Genomic DNA, 17,520 nt, shown 5'->3' on the forward strand with positions numbered 1-17,520 from the left:
GGCGGGGCGCGCGGTGCGGCGCACCGCGAGAGGCCGGATCGCCGAAGCCGGGGACAGCGGAGCGGCGGCCGAGGGGCTCACGGAGAGGGGGAGGGGGAGGGGAGCGTGTGGCGGGCGGCCAACGCCTGGACGCGCACACTCGGCGCCGGGGGGCGCCCTTCCCCGCTCGTGCGCCTTGGCTCCTGCGCTCCCGGGTTCCGCCCCCCGCCTCCGCCTCCGCCTGCGCCCTCGGAGAGCCACCGCACACGCCACCAGACACTCCGGCCAGTGGGGCGACGCGGAGCGTCCTCCCTCTATCTCCAGGCAGTGAGCGCTCTGCCCGCCCGCGCGTGCGCCCCGGCGGGCGGCTGGACCCCGTGGCGAGAGGGAGAGCGCAGGGAACCCGAGCCGCTCGGAGGCGGGGCCGTCTGCCCGAGCCGCGCGGAGCCTCGGGACAATGGGGCCGCGGCGGCTGCTGCTCGTGGCCGCGGGACTCAGTCTGTGCGGCCCCCTGCTGTCGGCCCGCACCCGAGGCGGCAATTCCGGTGAGAGCTGCCCCGGTATTCCCTCCCTGCTTGTTGTGGGCCCGGCAGCCAGGGACCCCGCGGGATTGGAGCGGGCGGGAGAGGGGACCGAATGGGTACAGGCTGCGCTTTCCCCTCGACGGCGGTGCCCTTGGCCGCACCCTTTGTCTCAGGTTGTTCCAGAAGCCAAGCAGCTATTTGAGCTGAGATCCAGAGTCTCCCCCAGTCAGATCCCGGCGGGGACTATGAGCCATGCTCCTTTGCACTTGGTTTCGGAGGATGCAGCCTTCTGGAGACGTGGTGTTGGATAGGGAGGAGGAAGAGGTGGTCACATTTTCCTGGGGAAGCCTGAGGCCCCTGGCCCCTCGTTGCTTTTGTTGTCACCGTGTGACCTGTTTCTCCCAGGACCGCCCCAAAAAGAACGGGTCCTGGGTTGCTCCACCAGTCTACGTTCTGGCCTTTTCAACATAAAGTGGAGAAGCGCTCCCGCTGAAGTTTTGTTTTGCTGGAATTGTTTCTCTTGCACATACTACGGGCGAGGAAAATGGTGTAGAGAAAAGCTAAGTACTGGGGACTTTTAGTAGAAAATCGGTATCAGCAGCTTCTGACACGGGCCGTGTGTATGGGGAGGTGCTCATGGTGAGGAATGTATGGTGATAACAGGATAGCCACAGGATGGCAGTGGCAGCGGCCTCAGTGATGGTGCTGGTGGCTGGGAGGTTTTGTTACCCAGAACCCACTCTTCCAAGTGAGCTGAGGAAAGAGAGATCTCTCCCCAGAACCTGGCTCCCTTTGACACTATGGGAGTTCCGTATTTCTGTTTCTGGCATGCTGCAAGGAGGAGGTTGCTTACCAGAATATAATTCTCGCCATTAGTGTGTATTTTTAAGTATCTGGCTACTTGACCAAATGTATTTTCCAAACGCCCCTCACCCCTAAAAAGCAGGACAGAGAAGTTGGTTTTAACTGGTAAAGACACTAGTTTGAAGCTGAGGGGGGAAACAATGTTTCAGGTTCTTCATAGCGATAGTACTTCATAAGCTTTTAGCCCCTCCCCCCATTTTTTTTCATGTACAAACAGATTCTAGCTGGATTTCTTATGGGTGACAGATTGTGTACTTGACATTGTTTTCACACTGGAACCTAGTGTAGGTGCATCAAGAAAAAGGTGGTGGGGTGCCTGGGTGGTTCAGTTGGTTGAGCATCCTACTCTTGGTTTAGACTCAGGTCATGATCCTAGAGTTGTGTGATCGTGCCTCTGATGGGGCTTCTTACCAACAGGATGGAGCCTGCCTGGGATTCTCTCTCTCCTTCTCTCTTTGTTCCTCCCCTGCTGTGTTCTCTCTCTCCCAAAATAAACAAATAAACCTTAAAAAAAAAAAAAAGAATAAGGGGCACCTGGGTGTCTCAGTTGGTTAAGCGTCCGGCTTCGGCTCAGGTCATGATCTCACTGTCTGTGAGTTCGAGCCCCATGTTGGGCTCTGTGCTTTCAGTTCAGAACCTGGAGCTTGCTTTGGATTCTGTGTCTTCTTCTCTCTCTGCCCCTGCCCACTCACTCTGTCAAAAAATGAATAAACACGTTGGGCTCTGGGCTGATGGCTCAGAGCCTGGAGCCTGTTTCTGATTCTGTGTCTCCCTCTCTCTCTGCCCCTCCCCCGTTCATGCTCTGTCTCTCTCTGTCCCAAAAATAAATAAAAACATTGAAAAAAAAATTAAAAAAATGAATAAACATTTAAAAAAAAATTTTTTTTTAAAGAATAAGAGGTGACAAAAATAGTGTTTTCTCTGCTCTGCATCTTTGCTCAGGGTGAGTTTGGACACGGCGCTTTGGGGAAAAATAAAAGCTTCAGATAGAGGCCCAGTTTTGCAGGAGCTAGCCAAGCTGCTGTGGATAACTGGCATTATCTCCTGGGGTGTTTGAGGAAACATGGAGAACTGAGCATTGTGTGTGGTATTACGTGTGCTGTATTATGTGACTTTGTAATTTTATTTTGGGACAAGTTGTTGAGAATACAAATTGTTGTTTGTGATTTGGATGGTAGTGTTGGGGACAAGTTTATACAAGCGCTGACCCACTGTAGTCACCTTTCCTCGCAGTGGCCTCGGGGAAAGATTCTTGGTCTCTGTTAAGGAGTAAAGTTAAGGCTGCTGTTTGTGCTCTGCTTTCTTCCTTATGAACTGAGAAGGTGCATGCTAAGATGGGCTAGCCGGTGTGGGCGGATAACTGAACACACACACTGACTCATTTGTCTACAGTGGATTCTGGAACCACTTGGGGAGGGAAAGAAGAAGGGACACCGAGGGAGGAAAAGGAGCTCAGGCTAAGTGTCCTATTCCTTGTCAGACCCTGGGTTGGGAGGCATATGCACTTCAAAGTATCTTAATTTTACCCTGTCAGAACACTTGGTCAAGGCAGATGTTTATCCCGTTACCATTCTGAAACTAAGGCTCAGAGACAGTATACCGAAATTCCAAATGGGGGAGGGGGCCCTGCATGCAGGAAATAAGTGGGGCCTTGTCTTTAGAGAGTTTAAATCACTAATAAAATCAACTAAAAATAGGTCTGCTTTTTCTTATCACCGTTCACAGGCAGCTCTAAAGAGTATCTGTCATAACCGGTTGTATGCGATCGGTGGAACTGTGAGACCCCAGGCATTGGCAAGCCCTCCAGGCTGGCCCTGCCCACCAGTTTGAGCTTTCCTGAAGCTCTTGGGACTTTTTGTCCCCACTCATGTTGGCATTTCCTGCACTGTCACTATGTGGGTATCTCATCTCTCCAGTTAAGATTATAAACTTCCATTTATCCCCAGGGAGTCTAGAACCAGTGTTCATTCAGCCGACATTTATTGAGAAATTCATGAGTTCATTAGCTGGTTTACTTTCCTTTATCCATGCGATGTAAGTGACATGACTTGCCTTCATTAAAGAGGGCCAACATCCAAGGGGCGACGTTTGTAAATTTTGTGAGGATCTGGAGGGTGAAAGGGTTCGAGAACAGCTGACGGCGACCATGGTAGAGGGGATTGGATGGAAGATTCTACATGTTGCCCAACTGCCCAGAAGGTCAAGCCCAACTCCTTAGCATAGAGTGAGGTGCCCCTCCCCTTGCAGGATGGGTCCCCAGCCTCTATCCAGCCTCCTCTTTACATAACCTGTTATATTACCTATATTTCCCCCAGCCCCACCCTTCACTTCCTCCTCCAAGGAGCTCTGCTTCCTCTGGCTTCTATCCACCTGCCACTCCCTCTGGCCAAAATGCCCTCCCTTACACCCCACGTATTCACATTTAATTAAAAACAGCCACTCTGTATCAAGCACCTACTACAGCAACATCATGCTTAGGTTCTTTACATACACTTTCTTGTTTATTCCTCATGACAGTCCTTTCAGTAGATGTCATCTCCATTTTACAGGTAGGTAAACAGACCCCAAATGGTTAAGTCACAAGTCTAGCAAAAAATGGATCTGGTATTTGACCACAAGCCTGTCTTTCCTAAGTTCTGGCTTTCTCTATCCGGCCCCTGCCCCCGCCCCCCTCCCCATAGAGAAGAAGACATCCAGACCCCCTGTAGAGAAGAGTAACTCCTAGGTTCTCCAGAAAACCTAAAGCGCAAAGTCTGCACCCCATTGGTCTGTAGCCCAGGCCTAGCACATGGAGGTGTTTAGGGAACATTTATGCTTAGGTTGTGGTATCCTACCATTTACTTTTGCAAACACGTGATAAGACAGGCCATAAATGCATCCCTGCTCATGAATATGCTAATTAATTGGCTGTTACTGAGAGACTGTGATCTTAAGCCTAAATAAAAGGCACAAAACTGGACACTGATTCTACCCTAAGCAGACCAGAAACCTCTGTAAGATTGAAAGCCAAATTTCTTATGAAAAGCAAGAGTCGCCTTCTACTCTAAAAATCTACCTAAATTAATTTCTTCCTTCTCTCCCTCCCTCCTTCCCTCATTCACTTTTTTCATCCCCTATGTCTTTGACGTTTATTTTTATAGGACATATAGAGATAATAGGTTCCCCCTAAATTAGTCCACCCTTCCTTTGTGTGAGGGAATGTTTCTGAGGAGTGGGGGCCCCTTCTCAGGAATATTCTCATGTCCTCTCTGCTGGATGCCTTTGCACCCCTCTCTCCATCTTTCTAATTCAGTATTTCTCAGCCCTTTGTGTCTAAATGGATTGGTGTGCTGTGAACCCTAACTTGCACTTTCTCACCAGCTCTGAATTTGCTCCTTTTCCAAAATGCTTCTGGCCAGCCGTCCTCCCACTGCCCTCCCTGCCCCTTCCCCCTCCCTCACTCAGTTCATCTTTGTCCTTGTCACCCTCACACACTGGACCTCAGCTGAGCCTTAAGTGTGTGCAGTTCCACAGAGACAATGGAATCTCCAAGACCCTTGGTTTCTAATCTTCCCCGCTCTCCTCTGTTTAGACACACATTCCTCTTTTCCCTCAGAGCTCCATTTTCTTTCTTTCCTGTATATTTTTAAATTGAGGTAAAGTTTACAGAGTGTTAATTAACCCCTTTAAAATATACAGTTTAGGGGTGCCTGGGTGGCCCAGTGGGGTAAGCCTCCAGTTCTTGATTTCGGCTCAGGTCACGATCCCCCAAGTTGGGCTCTGCACCACAGTAGGGAGCCTCCTTGGAATTCTCTGTCCTTTCTCTATGCCCCTCCGCCACTCGCATGTGCACGCACGCTTTCTCTCTCTCTCTCAAAATAAATAAACATTTTAAAAGATAATAAAGTACATAGTTTAGTGGTATTTAGTACATTTACGATGTTGTATAGCCACTACATCTGTCTAGTTCCAAAATATTTTCATCACCCCAAAACATGCCCCTTAAACCCCCTTCTCCCCCCCAGCCCCTGGCAACCACAGATTTGCTTTTTGTCTTTGTGAGTTTACCTCTTCTCTGCATTTCTTTCTTTCTTTTTTTTAAAGATTTTATTTTATTTTTTAAATAATCTCTGCACCCTACTGGGGGCTCGATCTCACCACCCTGAGATCAAGAGTCACGTGCTCCACCAACTGAGCCAGCCACGCAGCCCTCTTCTCTGCACTTTGTATAAATAGCATCATACAGTATGTGGCCTTTGGGTTCTGGAGGACTCTCCTCTCACTAGTTTTCAGGCTCCCCTGTGCTGTGTATACTTAGGAAATCATTCAGGAAGAGTCATGAGGAACCACAGCCTTGGTTTATTTTTTACTATGAGGCTGGTATTGGTTTCAGTATTCAGAAATTTGTTTATTTCCCTATTTTGAGGTTTCTGTCATTCTTCCTTTTGTCTTCTCTTGCTTATACCCAGAACTGTCAGAGCAAATAGCTCTCCCCATGGGCCGAGATTGTTTTTTCTGGGTATGAGCGTCCAATTCCTCCAAACACCCTCTCCCACACTGATCCTGTGATGGTATTTGCAGAAACCCTCTGAAGTTACAACCTCCATTTCCTCCACCCCAAGGCATCCGATGAAGTTTTGTCACTTCAAGCCATTACAGGCCTTTATGCATTCTTTATTTACTTTCAAAAGAACCAGCCTTTTGACATAACATGAATAACCTGTAATTTGCACTTGAAAACAAATTTACTTAATTTTAAGAAAGAACCTTATGGAATCTGTATTTCAAGTCCATGATGAATTAGAAGTCAGGTATTAGAGTATTGTAGAATAGTGTTTTCCAGTATTTTCTTTTTTTTGCTAACAGTAAAGACTAAGAAATATACTTTTTATTGTGACACAGTAGTTGTGTGTGTGTGCAATAAATATGCATGGGCAGTTGTGTATATACATAGACATGAAATAAAAGTTCTACTGAACTATACTCACCTTTACCATGTGCTATGAAGTCCAGTATTTTCTACAGTATTCTACTTTTTCAAATGCTTGTTAAGCCTTCTAAATTGATTTCATAACCATTATCAAGTCTCCACCATCATGTAAAGCATAGTGTAGCAGGCTCAGTGAATTGTCCCATGGTTAGCAGAATTGACAACCTTACTTGTTTTGTGAGAAGAGTTTGCTTTCCACGAAGTGCTGTTCGTGATAGTTTCTCTCACAGTCTAGAATGCACGTTGTCTGAGTTCAGGTTTACAGACTGCAGTAGGACTTGGGCCGGTTTGGGGATGGAGACAGCTTAGTACCAGGAGGAACTGATTATTAACATCTTTTAGAGTGAATTAGTTTTCATTTTAGCTTGTTTTTATAGAGAGCAGTGTTCCCAGGACCTGGAACTCAGGGCTTCTAACTTTTGTGACTAAACAGGCCGGAGGAATGGGAAAAACCAGGGAATCAGAATTATTCCCAGAGAGGCCTGCTAGTGTCCTAACCCCCCATGTCAAGCCCTGGCCTCCAGGAGGCTCCAGCCTAGGACCCCACACGCTTCTCTTCTGTCATCTTTGTGCCTGTTCTAGCCTTGAGTGCCCCCACATTGAAATTTTCTGGTTGCTTTTATCTTGCGTTCCCCTGTAACTCCTCTCCCAGCTTCGTCTTAAGTTTGCTCTCCTATGCTTCCAGCTGAGTCTCTGCCCCAGGGATGTGGGATAGAAGGGAAAGCAGCCCCTGATACTGGTAACCTTTTTTAAACCTTGCGGTCAGTGCCTACCTTACTCTGCCTTTAATTCTGCTTTTCTCGTAGCAGAGACTTTTGTTCATTGCTGCTTTTGCTTCTGCCCTATCTTGAACACTCTTTTAAAGATTAGTTTTTCTGGAATGTCTGGGTGACTCGGTCGGTTGGGCATGCAACTTTGGTTCAGGTCATGATCTCACAGTTTGTGAGTTCGAGCCCCGCATCAGGCTCTGTGCTGACAGCTTGGAACCTGGAGCCTGCTTCCGATTCTGTGTCTCCCTCTCTCCCTGCCCCTTCTCTGTTCACACTCTGTCTTTCTCTATTTCAAAAGTAAATAAACGTTAAAAAATTTTTTTTCAAGAAAAAAAGATTGGTTTTTCTGTTTTGTCCTTGAACATCTCTGTACTACAACTGATGTGTCTGTGAGAACTAGGTTGTTAGCATGTGATTGGTGTGTAGCCAAGGTCAGCAGGACTCCTGAATTCCCAAGCAGTGATCAAGAACATCATCAACTGAAGTTACATATTCACCTGGTCATGTACCGTCTGCTCTAGTTACAAGGAAGGGCACATTCATTTGTTTGCTGAAAAGGTTAGAGGAAAGTAATTATACTGTTTTAGGAGTAGGTCATAAATCTCAGGTCTTATTTTTTTATTATTAAGTTTGAGAGAGAGAGAGTACAAGTGGGGGAGGAACAGAGAGAGAAGGAGGGATGGAGGGAGAGACAGAGAGAGAGAGAATGAGAATCCCAAGGAGGCTCCACACTGTCAGCGAAGAGCCTGATATGGGACTTGAACTCATGAACCGCGAGATCATGACCCGAGCCGAAATCAAGAGCCAGCCACTTAACCACCCTGGCACCCCTCAGGTCTTTTAAAGAGACAGGGTATGCGGTATGGTTCAAAGGGTATGAGCTTTGGAGCCAGGAGGATCTAGGTTCAAATCCTGGCTCCTCCACTTCCTGTGTGATTTTGGATTAGTTACTTAGCCTATCTGTGCCTCTGTATATTGTCCATACAACAGGGATTATAATACTTATCTTGTAGAAATGTTAGAGTTATATGAGGTAAGTCATGAAGTACCTAGCACAGAGTAGGTGTTCAACACATGTTAAGTGTTTTTCATAACAACTCCTCCATATTCCAGAAAAGCCTTTGAGGAGTTGGTATTGCATGAATTCATTAAATGTAAAACAATGTTCATTTACACATTCATGAATTTTTTTCCCTTCAAGACTAAAATAAAAGGAAAACAAGCAAAAACCCTTGTCCTTAGTTTCTAGGAGTAAGTAATTATGCATACAATATTTGTTGTTCCTTTTTTTTTTGTACCTTTTATTATGAAAACTTTCAAACATACCCAAAAGTGAACAGTATAATTATTCCCCATATTTTGTTTTACCTACACCTCACTTTTCTTCCTCCCCAACTGAACAATATTAAAGCAAATCCCAGACACACACATCATTTCATCCACAGATGCATTGACATATATCCTCAGAGATAAGAACTCTTTTTTTTTTTTTTAATGTATAACCATAACACCATTATATCACCTAAAAAAATGAACATCAATTTTTTGATATCATGCACTATTCAGTCAGCATTCAGATTTTGCTGATTGTCTCATAGATGCCTTTTTACAGTTGTTTTGTTTGAATCAGGATCAAAGAAAGCCAACCTTGGCATTGGGTTGGTATGTCTCTTAAATCTCTTTTACTCTGTAACTATTTCCCCTCTCCTCCTTTTTCATGGCTGTTTATTTTTCAAAGAAACTGGGTCATTTGTCACGGAGCCTCCCCTGCCCGCTGGATCCGGCCAGCTGCGTCACATAGGGTTGGTGGTTCATCGTGCCAATCTGTCGCCTGCATTTTCTGTCACATGGTAGGTACATCAGCAGGCTTGATCAGATTCGGGTTTGGATTTTTGTAAGACTAAATCGGCAGTGGTACTGTGTACTTCTGATGCATCTCAGGATTGCCTCTCTTTTTGTGATCGTGAGATTACTCAGTAGGAGAAAAGAAGAATGAAATCTTAAAAAAAAAAAAGATTACTCAGCCGATTCAGGCATTTGCTTGCTTGCTCCGGCTGTTATGAAGTTTTCTATCCACCTCTCATCCACTGGCTTTAGTGACCACTCCTGATTAGACTGAGTCCCTTTTTTCACCAAGAGCTTCCAAACGATGCTTTCCTAAATCTGTTATTGTTTCTGCGTTTGTGAGCTGGAATTATTTTATAAAAAAGAACCTTCTCTCATTGACTGTTTTGTTTCCCTGAAAATACAATTTATATAGAAAAGGCAGGGTAGGGGCGCCTGGGTGGCGCAGTCGGTTAAGCGTCCGACTTCAGCCAGGTCACGATCTCGCGGTCCGTGAGTTCGAGCCCCGCGTCGGGCTCTGGGCTGATGGCTCAGAGCCTGGAGCCTGTTTCCGATTCTGTGTCTCCCTCTCTCTCTGCCCCTCCCCCGTTCATGCTCTGTCTCTCTCTGTCCCAAAAATAAATAAACGTTGAAAAAAAAAAATTAAAAAAATAAAATAAATTAAAAAAAAAAAAAAAAAAAGAAAAGGCAGGGTAAATGCTTGAATCTTGCTTTTATTTACCAATTTTTGTACAGGGTCCCCTCATTTCCTCCAGAGGTGACCAAAAAGGTTTCATTTTCCTTATGGACCATTATGGACTCCTGGATCTTAACATATATGACATATTTCAAATGTTTTAAGTCACTCTTGTCATTCATTATTCTTTTGGTGGTCAATTGTCACACCTTGGCCAGTGAGAGCCCAGACTCCAGAGTCGAACCCGACCCTAATATTCTTTTTTTTTTTTTTGACCCTAATATTCTTTAAAGAATAGAGATTCAGCTAGTGTATTTCTTACCCCACATCTGGAACTAGCCATTTCTTTCAGGAGCTCTGGTTCTTTATATTGGAAAATGGTGTGTATTTGCATTTGAGGCAGTGGAGTATTCCAGTAATTTTGCTGTTTGTCATTTGATGGAATTAATATGTTTCTGTTAATTTTCCATCAACTTCTTCTCTACTTCTCTTTAGTCTGTAGTGTTGATTCACTTGTGGAGAAGTGCAGGGTACAGCTGTCCTGCTCTGTGTGGCAATGTGGGCAAGGTCCTGAGACTTCTGCTTTGCTAATTCCTACAAAGCAAAAGCCCTGTAGGCCGGAGCTCTGAGTCAGAACCAAGGCTGGTGCTTCAGCGGAGGCTGGCATGGTGTAAATTCCAGGATCCCAAGGGACCTCGGTACCGAATCTAGTCACCACTCTGCTTCCACGCTAGATCTCATCAAAGATAAATGAAGCATGGCCTGACTTTCTCCAGAGTTAGAGAGTCCATATTTAAGCATTTAGCAGTGTGCTGTATTGAACCACAAAACGACTCTAGGGTCATGTAAGAGAAACCTAAATGGAGTGAAACTTAGCAAGGAGTATGAGAACTGATTTTAGGACTTGAGCTGCTTTTTGTGTGTTTGAAACCATAGCTTAACAACAAAACCACAGATGAATTGAGAGAGTGTTTGGCACACTGACAGGCGCTTTCTCCTTGACCTGTGAGCTGTGCCAGGATGGGAGAAAAAGGGAGATACTCAAACTGAATTTCAGCCTAAGGGGCTTGAGTTAGTTGGATATGTCTATTTATTTGGAATTGGTTTTGTTCTTTCTTTGATGCTGGTATATACTTAAATCAAAAATTTTTTTCCTGACATTTTTTAATTCCAGAAAAACCAAAATATCAAACCTATAGTAGCAAGAAAAGGTGACGCCTTAGGTAATGATATTTAATCAAGGGATTATGCATTCCTCCTGGGCTCCAGCCTGTAAAAATGTCCTGTCTCAATGGGTATAATGTTTCCGTTATAAACACCATACTGCCTAAAAAGACCTAGCCAGGGAAGAAATTTTTTTAAAGCAAATACTTAATGCCAGAGTACTAAACATAGAGTAAAACCCAACAACAGTTTTATTTTCAGATGAAGAGATAGTGTCTAAGAGGCTTAGTTATAAGTGCTCAGTGGTTTTCAAATTATGTCATTCCTCTAGGTAATGTCTGAATTCATACCTGTCTGTGCGGGCCTGTGTGTGTGTACTTTTTCCCTCCATGCATGACGGAAGTCCTTAATCAGGCCAGGTTTCCAAACTGCAGAGTAAGATTGTGTTATCTTTAGGTTCTTCTAGGTCAGCTTTTTCTTTTAAGTTTATTTATTTTGAGAGAGAGAGAGAGAGAGAGAGAGAGAGAGAGAGAGAGAGAATCCCAAACAGGCTCCGCACTGGCAGCACAGAACCTGACATGGGGCTTGAATTCACAAACTATGTGGTTATGACCTGAGCCAAAACCAAGAATCAGAAGCTTAACCAACTGAGCCACCCAGCACCCCGGGTCAGCATTTTTAAGGACACTTATCTTTGTGGTATTAAAATGCCAGAACCCATTCATTCTTTTCCTTCAGTTCTGACTTATTCATTATGACCCCGAGGTAGCCTCACATCCCACAGGGGCTATTCTTAGTGGTGTTAGGCCTCCCTGTGACTGGGTCAGTATGCACACAGATTAAGTTAGATGCATCACAAAGGGAAGAAAGTTATACTTCCGGAAAAGGCTGTGAATTTGAAATTTGATTTGCATCTCTGAATGCTGGGGCTATATACTTTACAACCTGTTCATGTTCCTCATCACACTGAAAAATTAAATATTGCTAAACAGTAGGGAAGAGGTGCATAGATTCCATTTTAATTTAAAATAATTGAGAGTAGGGGCATGTGGGTGGCTCATTCACTTAAGCATCCGACTCATGATTTTGGCATAGGTCTTGATCTCACAGTTTGTGGGATTGAGCCCCACATTGGGTTCTGTGCTGGCAGTGCAGATCCTGCTTGGGATTCTCGCTCCCTCTCTCTCTGCCCCTCCCCTCCCCATGCGTGCATGTACTCTCTCTCTCAAAATAAATAAGTAAACTCTAAAAATAATGAGAGTAAGCAAACAATTGTGTCTAAAAGCAAGCTTCCCTTGAAGTGAAAGGAGGATGATATTAATTTCTTACACTGATTAATTTTTATAGTTTACAAAGTTACCGTATGTCCTAATTCACACGGGATGCACCTGGCTCCAGATTTGTAGGCCAGACAGGTACATGAATCCCATTCTTATGATTCTGAGACTGAGTTCGGAAAGGTTAAGTGATTCCTGACAGAGCCAATATCAGAAGGCAAATCTGGGAATAAAAGCCAACTTAAGGAGCGCCTACCATGTGCAGGATGCTAGAGATTCAGATATTCGTAGGAATGGTTTCTTACCCTTGAGGAATAATCGAGACATACATGTTTCCTCAGAAGCTCACCCCTGGAGACATTTGTCCTTCCTGGTGACAGATCTCCCCTTCACGCCAGGCCACCCCTTCACCCTCAGGGGCCCACTTAGGACCTTGCTGAGGTAGCCTCACCTCAACCTTTCACCTCCAGTCCCTGTTCTCCTCTAGCTGTGCTCCTTGTTTTGGAAATAGATGCCAATCGATGGTATTTTATTTTCTAGTTCTAGAATTTCCGTTGGTTGATTTCTTTGCTGATAGTGCCTATTTTTTCATTCATTTCAATGAAATAGTTCCCTTTAGTTCATTGCAACACATCCTTTAAAATCCTTATCTGCTAAGTCCAACATCTGGATCATCATGGGATTGGTTTCCACCGATGATCGTTTTTCTTAAGACTGGGTCACGTTTCTCTGATTCTTCTTGTGTCAGATGATTTTGGATTATATCCTGGACATTGCTGTTCTACAGACTCAGGATTTTGTTTTATTTCTCTGAAGAATTGTGGTGTTTTTGCTGTAGCAGGCAATAAATTTGGTTGGACTCAAACTGCAAACTCTCCATCTTGAGCAACAACGCCGCTTCAGCTCTTCTGTCTTCAGCAGGGCTGCTTTTTACACTTACATGTACGTGATTCCAGAGTCAGCCACAGGCCAGGGCAAATGCACATTGGAACTTAGGACTCCCCTCTCTGACTTTTTTCCTTTCTAGAATTCTCTCCTCACTTGCCAGTGACTAGAATGGCCCTGAACTCTGTCCTCTGGTTCTTCAGGCCGGAAACTGGGTTTTTTTTTTATCTCAGTTTTAGCTATCTTCTGTGCCACTGATTTTGGCCTTCCCTCAAGCTAAACAAGAAAGTCAAGAAAACGAGAAAGTCACTGGACACCATCCTTTCTTTCAATATTCATTCCTCCTCTCCCCAGTACTACCTGATGAACCTAAATGCCTTCAGGTCATTGACTGGAGGGAGGCAGAAGGTCAAGAGTTTGTAATTTTTATCTAAGGGATGGTCGGGTCCGGTGGGACACTATCTCTTCTGTTACATTATGCCTCTCTCTGTAAGCGTTTGTTTGCACAAAGGGTCCACCACTGACAGATGAGAACAAAAGTTTGACAATTCACTGTATTTATCAATTTGTAGCCAGATTTTAAGTCTCTAACATCACTTCTCAGGGACCTGCATGTCCAGCCATTGTTGAGGGCACTTTCAGTGATGGAGGCTTTGCCCTTCTTCCTCTGTGGTTTCTTTCCCAGTTGTCAGCTTCCCAAGGCCCAACAAAGGCTCTTTGTCCATGTCTCCTGAATGGCAGAATTTTAGCCGAAGCTCTCCAGAAGGAACAGCTGGTGGAGTTCCAGCAGCTCAGTGTGGCCATTCTTTGATGAACACTTTCATTGGGTGCTTTTGGTAGAAGATGATGGTAAAAGGAGGAAGTCTGCAACTGAGCCTTTGTTTTGACTTCTGGTTGACACTCAGAAGAGCCTGGTTAGCCTGGCATCGGCGTTGATGCAGGTAGCATTCTGGAACTCAACTGAGGAAGGCCATCAGCCCAGAATATCTGCTCCTCCACAGACCTGCTCAGGAAGGAGAAGGAAGATGACCTAGGTGGTGTGCACCTTGTGGTTATATTGGAAGATGACCCGAAGGACTGTGGTTTGGGTCCAAATGTGATGAGACATTTGGGACATCCTACTGTGTAAACACACTGAAGATAGTAGAGGAAAACTCCTGTCACATGGACAATGGCCATGGAAATGGGAGTCCTCAGTCCTACTCTGAGTTTGGCTCTAGCTCCATAACTGAGGAAGTCCCCTCACCTTCCTGCAGATGTTTCCATTGGGAAGGATGGGTTTCAAGGGGTGTCTGCAAACTAAATGGAGAAAATACACACACGAAGGCCTGTGGAGGAAAACAAAGTCATAGAGCCTGGGAGTGATTGGTTTATAGAGACGGCAGGTAGTGTGGAAAAGAAGTCGCTGCTGTTTTCCTTCACGTCAGGCCCTCATCCTTTCCTGATGCCTTCAGGGTATATCTCCGAAAACATATCATTCCCCTCTGTCCTTATTTTCCCCCCTCTGTCATTCTGAAGAGCAGAGTTTTAAGTGTTTGCTTGTGCCAACAAAAAATGCTGTACGGTATTCTGAGTCAGCTAATTCCCTGATACGATCTGTAACCCATTGTGCATTACTTGCTCTTTACCACTCTCCTAGTAAGAACACAAAAAATAAAAATAAAATGTACTCTCTAGTTTGCCTTTTTAATTTGTTCTCTTTTTTTTCTTTTCTTTTCTTTTTTTTTTTTTTAAGAGTCAAAAGCACCCAATGTTACCTTGGACCTCCGGTCATTTTTTTTCAAGAACACCAATGACAGATTTGAACCATTCCCACTGGAAGACAACGAGACGAAAAACGGAAGTGGGTTCCCTGAAGACAGATTAAGCTCCATCAACAGAAGCCATCGTCTTCAAATACCGTCCTCTCTGCCCATCTCGAAAGATACCTCAGGATATCTGACCAGTGCCTGGCTGACGCTTTTTATCCCCTCCGTCTACACTGGTGTGTTCGTCGTAAGCCTTCCTCTGAATGTCATGGCCATCCTCGTGTTCATCCTGAAGATGAAGATCAAGAAGCCTGCTGTGGTGTACATGTTACATCTGGCCACAGCAGACGTGCTGTTTGTGTCAGTACTCCCGTTCAAGATCAGCTACTACTTCTCCGGCACTGATTGGAAATTTGGGTCCGAGATGTGTCGCTTCGTCACTGCAGCATTTTACTGTAACATGTACGCCTCCATCATGCTCATGACAGTCATTAGCATTGACCGGTTTTTGGCTGTGGTGTACCCCATCCAGTCCCTCTCCTGGCGCACTCTGGGAAGGGCCTCCTTCACTTGTTTGGCCATTTGGGCTATGGCCATCGCCGGGGTGGTGCCTCTCCTCCTCAAGGAGCAAACCACCCAGATGCCGGGGCTCAACATAACCACCTGCCATGACGTGCTCAATAAAACCCTTCTCGAAGACTATTATGCCTTTTACTTCTCAGCCTTTTCTGCTGTCTTCTTCTTTGTACCGCTAATCATTTCCACAATCTGTTACGTGTCTATCATTCGATGTCTTAGCTCCTCCGCCGTTGCCAACCGGAGCAAGAAGTCCCGGGCTTTGTTCTTGTCGCTTGCTGTTTTCTGCATCTTCATCATTTGCTTTGGACCCACAAATGTCCTCCTGATTGTGCATTACTCATTCCTTTCTCAAGATTCCATGGCAGAAGCCACCTACTTTGCCTACCTCCTGTGTGTCTGTGTTAGCAGCATAAGCTGTTGCATTGATCCCTTGATTTACTATTATGCTTCCTCTGAGTGCCAGAGGTACCTCTACAGTATCCTATGCTGCAAAGAAAGTTCTGATCCCAGCAGCTATAACAGCAGTGGTCAGTTGATGGCAAGTAAAGTGGATACTTGCTCTAGTAACCTCAGTAATAGCATATACAAAAAGCTCTTAACTTAGGGAAAGGGACTGCCAGTTAGTTGAAAAGAAAAGATTAAAAAAGTGAGTAACCTGAGGATTCTATTATTCCTTGCCAAAAAGGTATTTGTGATCAAAAGCAACACATCTATAATTTGCATGCCTCTTTCTTATGAGAGCCATTAATCATATCTATTAGTTATAGGAAAAGATAACAAGAATAGAAAACAGTGTTATTCCAAGAGTTTTGCCAGTGCTACAGTAATAACTGTCATTTTTTTATATATTTATGTGACTTACTATGTATGTGTGTATGTGCATACATACACACACATGTGTTTGTATCATTTGGAGCGCAGTATAGAATAGGCACTTTGAAACCCTGTCTTTTCCCCCCCTAGGAAATAAACCCTAGTTTTCTGATTTTATGTGCAAAGTTTAGGTTGGTGGGTGAACGTCTGAAGATGTTCATCAATAGGGAGGGATTCCGTGGTTTGGACTCATACGGCTTTTGCAAATAAATGTGTTTTGAAATTGTTCAACAGCAATGTTTAAGTTATTAAGGGACAAGACTTAGCACTATCTGTGTGTAGAAAAGGTTCTACTGTTTTTCATTTTAAACGTATCAAAGTTTGAATTCTTTAGATTATGAAAACAGATAGATGTCTCACGCCCTCTGTATGTAAAGCAAGAATGAGCATAGGTCCCACGAGTGACCTTAGGTTGGCTTTCAAAGTAGCCTGCCCCGGATGGAGGACTCCAAGCAATAGATACAAAGCAGGGCCATTTCAGACACGGACTGGTCACAAACCCTCCAGCTGAGCCTCCCAGAGATCAGAACCAGGGCCACCACCCTTACTTTCTCCTCCTGCGGTTCCCACAAGGGCTGGCTGTGAACTCTCTTGTTCATTAGAATTTGGCAAAGTAGGTTGTACTATCCCAGGAGATAATGAACGTAAAAGACTTTTCTCTGCCCATTTTAAGAATAGAGAAGGAGGTCCCATTCACTTCCAGCAATTATCTCACAAGGACCATTCTCAGATGGAAACACTCATGGAGCAAACATGAACACACGTTGTGTGCTCTGGGCACAATGATGGGTGCTGGGCATACAGAGTTGACTGCGACTGAGACCTGCCCTCAAAAAGAACGAAGTAGGGCGCCTGGGTGGCTCAGTCGGTTAAGTGTCTGACTTCGGCTCAGGTCACGATCTCACGGTCCGTGAGTTCGAGCCCCACGTCCGGCTCTGTGCTGACAGCTCAGAGCCTGGAGCCTGCTTCAGATTCTGTGTCTCCCTCTCTCTCTGACCCTCCCCCGTTCATGCTCTGTCTCTCTCTGTCTCAAAAATAAATAAACGTTAAAAAAAAAAAATTAAAAAAAAAAAAAAAAAAAGAACGAAGTAGACCAGTACAGGGTGTGGTATGTGTATGATAAGTAAATATGTCCTTATCTAAAGAAGCTTTTTTAGCCCAGTGTAACCATGCAAGTTTCATACCAGCAAGGATCGTCAGTTGAAGAACTTTGAACATTTTGGGCTACTGTTTCCAATGGTTATAACTTCAGATGAAAACATAACACAATACAGGAATTACATTTTTAAAAAACAAGTCTTCCGTTCTACGCTGGTTGAACACTATTTATTTACAAATGTTTTCAAAATTAAAAAATTTTTAAAGAA

The 17,520-nt window shown here is 44.6% G+C and overlaps 1 protein-coding gene across 1 annotated transcript; it reads left to right on the forward strand.

Moving 5' to 3' along the window:
- The first annotated feature begins 233 nt into the window (after window positions 1–233).
- Window positions 234–17,122, forward strand: F2R (coagulation factor II thrombin receptor). Its single transcript, XM_047846482.1, has 2 exons — window positions 234–524; window positions 14,689–17,122. The coding sequence occupies exons 1-2, from the start codon at window positions 437–439 to the stop codon at window positions 15,882–15,884; spliced, it is 1,284 nt and encodes a 427-aa protein (XP_047702438.1). The 5' UTR covers window positions 234–436; the 3' UTR covers window positions 15,885–17,122.
- Window positions 17,123–17,520: the final 398 nt, after the last annotated feature.

Source organism: Prionailurus viverrinus, chromosome A1, assembly GCF_022837055.1.
Source record: "Prionailurus viverrinus isolate Anna chromosome A1, UM_Priviv_1.0, whole genome shotgun sequence".
NCBI lineage: Eukaryota > Metazoa > Chordata > Mammalia > Carnivora > Felidae > Prionailurus > Prionailurus viverrinus.

Coding starts and splice junctions, on each gene's coding strand:
- F2R (XM_047846482.1), top strand. CDS start 437: ATGGGGCCGCGGCGGCTGCTGCTCGTGGCCGCGGGACTCAGTCTGTGC. Junction 525..14,688: donor CACCCGAGGCGGCAATTCCG/GTGAGAGCTGCC, acceptor TTTTTTTTTAAG/AGTCAAAAGCACCCAATGTT.